The sequence below is a fragment of the Trichechus manatus genome, unplaced genomic scaffold (genome assembly GCF_000243295.1).
Source record: "Trichechus manatus latirostris isolate Lorelei unplaced genomic scaffold, TriManLat1.0 scaffold00064, whole genome shotgun sequence".
Taxonomy (NCBI): domain Eukaryota; kingdom Metazoa; phylum Chordata; class Mammalia; order Sirenia; family Trichechidae; genus Trichechus; species Trichechus manatus.
This window is the reverse complement of record NW_004444000.1, coordinates 13495627-13502306: the sequence shown is the minus strand read 5'-3', so window position 1 is coordinate 13502306 and position 6680 is coordinate 13495627. Positions and strand designations below refer to the sequence as shown.

Here is a 6680-nt window from a genome sequence, read left to right as displayed (position 1 = left end):
TCTCTGTAGTATAAATGGAATAACCCTTGTTACAATAGCTGTTGCTATTATGTTTCAGTTTTATCACTTTCTAGGTACAAGAAGCTATCTTTAAAATTTTTACTTTTCATTGAAGCTAGTGTTAAAAAAAAATCAAATAATTCTAAAAAGCAACACTATGCTTTCCACTCCCCAGTGGAAACCACTTTCAACTCTTTGCCAATTCTTATTTATTTTGCTTTACATGCTTTATTTTGCTACTTCTTGGTTTTTCAAGCTTAGGCATTATCTGTGGACTTTCTGGTATGGAATTGAGGGTTTCGTTCATTTTCACATACATAGTCTTACCATCTTCCCAAAGTTCTGTTGTAGCTATATCATAATTTCGGTTAGATCAGTATTTCATTTTTACCTTGTGACTATTTGTAACTAGGCCATGTTGTATACTACTTTTCCTGCATAACTTTTTTTTTCTTTAGTTAATAACTGCTTTTTTTTTTTTTTTTTTTTTGCTTTTTGTGCTTGTCACACATTCATCCCCAAACCCTTAATTTGTGCCAGCCTCCTTTTACTACATTCGGACACATTACCTAATTCATTTCTAAAGTTGCCTTCTCTTTTGGTACGTTCCAGTTTGGGCTGGTTTACTCTCTACGTTGCTGCAGCCCTCTTGTCTTGGTGTATCCCTTCACTATTATATTGGGCTATGTTTTTGTTTCTGTTTTTTTGTTGGACTGCTTGTGTGTGTGTGTGTGTGTGTGTGTGATAAATTTTAGAGATCTTGCATGTCTCTTCCTCATATTTGAGTAATAGTTTGACTGGGTATAGACTTACAGGTTGGGAATAATTTTTCCTTAGAATTATTTTGAAGGCATCAGCTTATTGTTTTCTATCTTCCAAATGTTATTAAGGAATACAGTGCTATTCTGGTTCTTAATTTTTTGTATGTGTTCATCCCCTCCCACCCCAGACGTCCTAGGATCTTCTTTTTGTAATGTTCTAAATTTTCCCAATAACTTATTTTGGAGAGGGCCATCCATTGTGCTGGTTACTTTGGACTTTTCAATATGGAAAGTCAAATTTTCCAGTTCTGGGAATTTTCCGTGAGTTGTTTGTGGATTCCTCCAATCCCCGTTCTCTTTCTGAAAACAACAGTTGTTTGGATGTTAGGCTTCCTGGTTAATTTCCTGATAGTCCATTTACTCTCCTGTTTACTGTCTTCTCTTTGTCCTTGTGGGAGATTTCCTCCCGTTTATTTTCTAACTTATCTACTTAAGAGTTTTCCTTTTTTCTGCTATCATATTTTTAATGTCTAAGACATTTTTTGATGGAATATTCCTTTGTTTTGACATCTTTCATATTAAAAGCTTTCTCAAATTCTTGGCTGTCTGCTCTTTTTTAAGAGTGGGACCCTGAAAAACCGATTGGAAGATCTTTTGAAGAGTGGGGGTATGGGGAAGCTTATTGAATGTGGGCTTCACTCTGACTGGGCCATTACAATGGGGAACACATTCTTTAATCCTTTTCTGTTACATACAGAAGATTCCCCTGAAAAGCTGGTGTATCCTCTAAGTCAAGGATATAAGCCAGGCTACCCATTTTCTGGGAAGAGAGTGAGGAAGGCAGCCCGAAGAGTCTCATCTTTCAGTGTATAAACTTAAATTTCATAAACCTGTTTTCAGTAAGGTACCCAAGCCTTTAATGGTGTCTGATGCACCTCAATTTAGATGCCATCTCTTTAGTCTCTCAAGTCCTACCAGCTTTTGAGTGGGGCGGTTCCTTGGAGGAGGGAGAGCATCCGGGGGTCTATTTGTTTCTTATACAGTCTTTCAGCATTCCCTCTTTTCAGCCCCACTTTCACCTCCACATAGTTTCCTGGTGTCAACAATCCCTGAGCCTTTTGGGAGTTGTGGGATGTCAGTCAAGTCGCTTGCTTTCCCATTGCTGGCTCTGGGACTCAGCTCTCTGTCAGCTAAATTACTTTTCATCTAAAGGCTTTTCATTTTCCAAAATTTTCTCAAAGTTTCTTATTGCTGGTCATTGCCTTTTAAAAATGTACCCTTTACTATTATTTCAGTTAAGGTTTTGCAAGGGAGCAAAGGCTCTGGGTACATTCATTCTCCCATATGCTATCTTTAACTGGTGTTCTGCCTGACATCTGTTTACTTTAGTTTTTCAGGCAAAAAAATAGAATCTTAATTCCATTCATAGACGGAGCTGTGTGTAGGTCCTCCTCTTTCTTCCTATTGTTTGCAGCACAGTGAGGAAACTAGAGAAAAGGGGGTCAACGACCCGGAAAACTTGCTTTATTACATGAAGTCCTAACTGTGATGGCATGGTTAAAACTTGACGCATACGTGTTTTGAAGCGGTCTGTTCTTGATTTTTATCCCTGACGTTGCTTCTTTAAAACAGGTATGCGCATTTTTGGTGTAGCATATTTTACTCTATGCCTTGTATCGTAATCAGTAGCTAGTTCTGCTAAGTGTACGTGGCCCAGTTTTGGGGGCTGGAGAATATAATGGAAGTGATCCTGCCTGTGCCTTCAGTTTCCACACTAGTGTGCCGTCAAGGGGGAATACCCATTTCAGCTTTTCCAGACTGTTGGTTTTGGTTCTCAAGCAAGTCCCTTTGTCCCGAATTGACACTTCAACTGGTTACTCTACTTTTTTTCATTCGCGCTGTAAAATGAGGGCTTTTTGGCTTCTACCTGCCTGTTTCTTACACATGAAGGATGAGAAACGGGGTACAACTAAGCTATGCAGATGCTCTTCCTTCAAAAAGGCTGGGCTGAACTTAGGTCTTGTTTGGAACCTGTTCACAGACAAGGCAAAACTGTTTATCGTGACACTGCCTCAAACTACGTTTTCGACAGATGCTTCCTGTTCCCACAATGCTCGTGTCACTGCCCCCATCAGCCCTTCTCAACAGCTCTCCCTAGCTGCCCAGCTCCAGCGCTGTCTGAGCCGCAGGGTGTAAGATTCACAAAGCGCTCAGGGGTCGTGACCGAGCAGGCTCCCCACGGTCCCGTCCGGCAGCTGGCCAGGGTATCGGGGTCGCCGGCTGGTCGTTGACAGGCGTCTGTCCGGCCTCTCCGGCCCAGAACCCCCTCCCGGAGGCCCCGGCCGCGGCCCCGGCTCCGCCTAGGAGCGCCCGGGGCGGCCTGCGCACGTTCACACCGCAGGTGCGCATTTCCCATCAGCGCCCGGAGATCGGGTCACACGGATGCCGTCAGCAGCTCTGAAACCTCTCCACCAGGGCCTCTCCCGACTCCAAAGTCAGCCAGGTCCGACCGGCTCCAGCCGAGAGGGCAGTGACGCCGCTTGCGCTCCCCTGAGCCGCCAACCTGAGAGCAGCGCGACAGGGAGCGCGCGGCCTTCCTTTACGGCACGCGGCGCGCGCCTTTGCGACAGTGTGACGCCAGCAGGTTTTGGCGGGAAAAGTGCTGCATTTGGATTCCTGTGGTGGCGGGGACAGGACAGCCTGGTGAGGAGGGGCGGCCGGTAGGGTGGGAAAGGAGTCTGGAGGCGGTGTTCGGGGTCTCCACTCGTGAGGCGGGGTACGGTGAGGGGCGACGGGGATAGGAGAGACTCCCGCGCGCGAAGGGGTTGCATCCGGGCGGCGGAGTGTGGTACCGGGGGGTCCCGGTTGAGAGGAGGCCGGGGGAGAGCCCCATTCTGCTGGTTGGGAACGCCAGCGGTTTGGGGGCCGCGCGCCTGTGTCCCAGCCCTTCCTTCCGCTTCTTGGGGTGGTTTGGCCCCGCCCCGGGCTCCTCCCGACCCTTCGGACAGGGTGGGGGTGGGAATGGAAACTGAGCAAGGGGGGGTTCTTTTTCCCGCCGCTGGCTCGCACCCTGGGCTCTGTTCCCCTCACTCCATCACCCCCTTACTCATTCGCCACAAAGCATTTGCCCTCTCCCTGACCCCATCCCTCCGCCTCTCAACACAGCCATTAGGTTTCCTCTGGGGCCTCAAAGTGGCGGAATTCTAACCTTCGGATTGCGTAAGGGTGGAACTGATTTACACAACCAATGCCTAAGTGTGGGAAACTTGCTTGTGATTTAAAGACTTGCATACAACCTGCATGAGATGTAAGGAGAAACCAAGAGCTGGTATTATGTTGGGGAATCAGGCAGAACTCAGTGGCTTCGCAGGTGGTGGAAGCGTGCACTCACCCCTGGTCTTTTCTGGGATCCTGCCTTTTACAGCCCAGCTACTTAGTGGAGTCATGGCAGTGCCCTTTGTGGAAGACTGGGACTTGGTGCAAACCCTGGGAGAAGGTGCCTATGGAGAGTGAGTTCGAGTCCTTTTACCACCTGTGCACTTGCTTAAGCTTTCTGTCTGTCGTCTGAGTACATATTCCTTGTCTTGGAGTTCTTTATCCTAATACAGTGGCGCTTTAGAGAACAGATAGGTGCATTTGAAATCCAAAACTTTTGGCAACTGAAGCTGCAAAATCTTTTGTAAGGATTAATACTTTTTTCTTTATGTCTTTACGCTTTCTTTGTAAAGAACTGGAAGAGACCTGTGAGATCATTGTTTCGTTTCCCGTGAATTCCTTCCTTTTGTTTAAGCATAGTGGTTAAATGAGCAAATGAACAGACTTTGGAGACAGATTACCTGGTTTCAAATCCTCGATGTAGCACATGCTTTATAATTATTTTTTTAGTAGACTTTTTTTAGAGTAGTTTTAGGTTTACAGAAACATTGTGCAGAAAGTGCACGGAGTTGCCATTTACCCTCTCCCCCCCTGCACACTGTTTCTCCGATTAACATGCGTTCCTGTGCTACATTGTTACAACTGAGGAGCCAGTATTGATACTTTATTATTAACTAAAGTCCCTAGCTCACATTGGGTTCACTCTGTGTTGTACAGTCCTGTGGGTTTTGACAGTGTCACGTGTCCACCATTACAGTATTATACAGAATGGTTTCACTGCCCTAACACTGCCATGTGCTCCACCTGTTCATGCCCCCCACCACACCATGGAACTTTTCATTGTCTCTTATAGTTTTGCCTTTTCCAGAATGTAATATATTTGGAATCATACAGTATGTAGCTTTTTCAGATTGACTTCTTTTACTTAGCAGTATGTATTTAAGGTTCTTATTTTGTGATCTTAAGCAGGTTTCTTAATGTGTTTTTGTGCCTCTATTTTCCTCATCTGTAAGGTGGCAGTAATAATACCTACCCCATAGGTGCTTAGAACAGTCGTCACAGGCATGTACTGTGGGATTAATAAATGTTATATAATTTTAGTGACAACTAAAATTAAGTGAATAGAACGTGTATATAGGTGATGTGGGCTAGACTTGCTATTATCCAGATTTAGTTTATTGAATCAAGCATTTATTAAATGACTTGTGTAGACAGCATAGTGACTTCTTCGGAGCGTTAGCTGTCATACTTCCCATTTCAGAAAGGAGTAGTATCTGCTGAGAACGTGGCAGAAATCATTTCCCTGCTTTCTTTTTGGTGGAGAAAGTAATAAAGGTGAAATGGTTTTGGATTGAGTCATGTTTAAATTTTGAAGTTCTAAAAGAAACAGAATTCAAATGTCTGGAGTATTATAACTCTTCTTTTTCCTTTTTAGAGTTCAACTTGCTGTGAATAGAAGAACTGAAGAAGCAGTTGCAGTGAAGATTGTGGACATGAAGCGTGCCATAGACTGTCCAGAAAATATTAAGAAAGAGATCTGTATCAATAAAATGTTAAACCATGAGAATGTAGTGAAATTCTATGGCCATAGGAGAGAAGGCAATATCCAGTATCTCTTTCTGGAGTACTGTAGTGGGGGAGAACTTTTCGATAGAATAGGTATGGAAGAAAAAAGTGTTCCAAGTCAGTATTCTAAAGATTTAAGATAATTATTCTATTCAACAAGTTTCTAAATTTGTGTTTTCGTCTTGGGTCTGATATTGGGTCATTGACTGTTCAGAATTGCTTATGCAATAGTGAAATTGGAGTAAATTTTCTTTTTGCAACTTGAATCAACACATAAAAACATATATAGAGTCACTCAAAGAAAACTTTTTTTCCCAAGTTATATGTGTGGTTTGGATTGGGATTGCTGTTTTATTGAGTTAAAAAATGATAAACTGTAGTTTCATGATGAAATATCATAATTGCAATGCAATGTTTGCCTGCATAATTTTTTCTTTGCAAACATTCTAGCTACATGAAATCATTGCATACATTTACAGATCCAAAAGAATAGCATGTTGTTATATTTCTTTGTTTGCTTAAGTGAAATAATTGAGAATTTTATAGGATATTTAAAATATAAATTGTTTAGTACTTCAGTGTTCTGTTTTGATTCAGAGGATTGATGCTACAGAGCACTGAGAAGTATATAATACGTGTTTTCTAGAATCTAAATTTGTTATTTAAAGCTATTGTGTTAACAGTTAAAAACCAGTCACTGGAAGCTACAATATATATCTCAGAAAAGAGTTGAGGATAAAAGAAATCAAGGGTTAATGAGGGAGATCCAAATATTAAAAAGGTAACTGACAACAGAATATTTCTTGGTAAAACGTTATTTCCTCAAGGAATTTCACAGGCATTCATGGCTTTGTAGTGTAAGAGATTGTATGAAGTTCAAATCTGTTATTCAATTTTTAGTGAAATTGGCTTCGATTTGCCCAGGCTTGCCCTTTGACAATTATGTTTTGGGAGTGAGAAAAATGCTGGTATATCATT

At 42.6% G+C, this 6680-nt stretch overlaps 1 protein-coding gene across 2 annotated transcripts in view; it reads left to right on the top strand.

Annotated features, from left to right (window-relative positions):
- The first annotated feature begins 522 nt into the window (after positions 1 to 522).
- The window catches only part of CHEK1 (checkpoint kinase 1), a 29204-nt gene continuing 23046 nt past the window's right edge, over positions 523 to 6680 (top strand). For both annotated transcript variants that reach the window (XM_023734084.1, XM_004379349.2), the window contains exons 1-3: positions 523 to 3464; positions 4186 to 4270; positions 5572 to 5795. In XM_023734084.1, coding sequence (XP_023589852.1) covers positions 4206 to 4270; positions 5572 to 5795 — 289 coding nt within the window. In that variant the 5' untranslated portion in view covers positions 523 to 3464; positions 4186 to 4205. The remainder of the gene's footprint in view (positions 3465 to 4185; positions 4271 to 5571; positions 5796 to 6680) is intronic.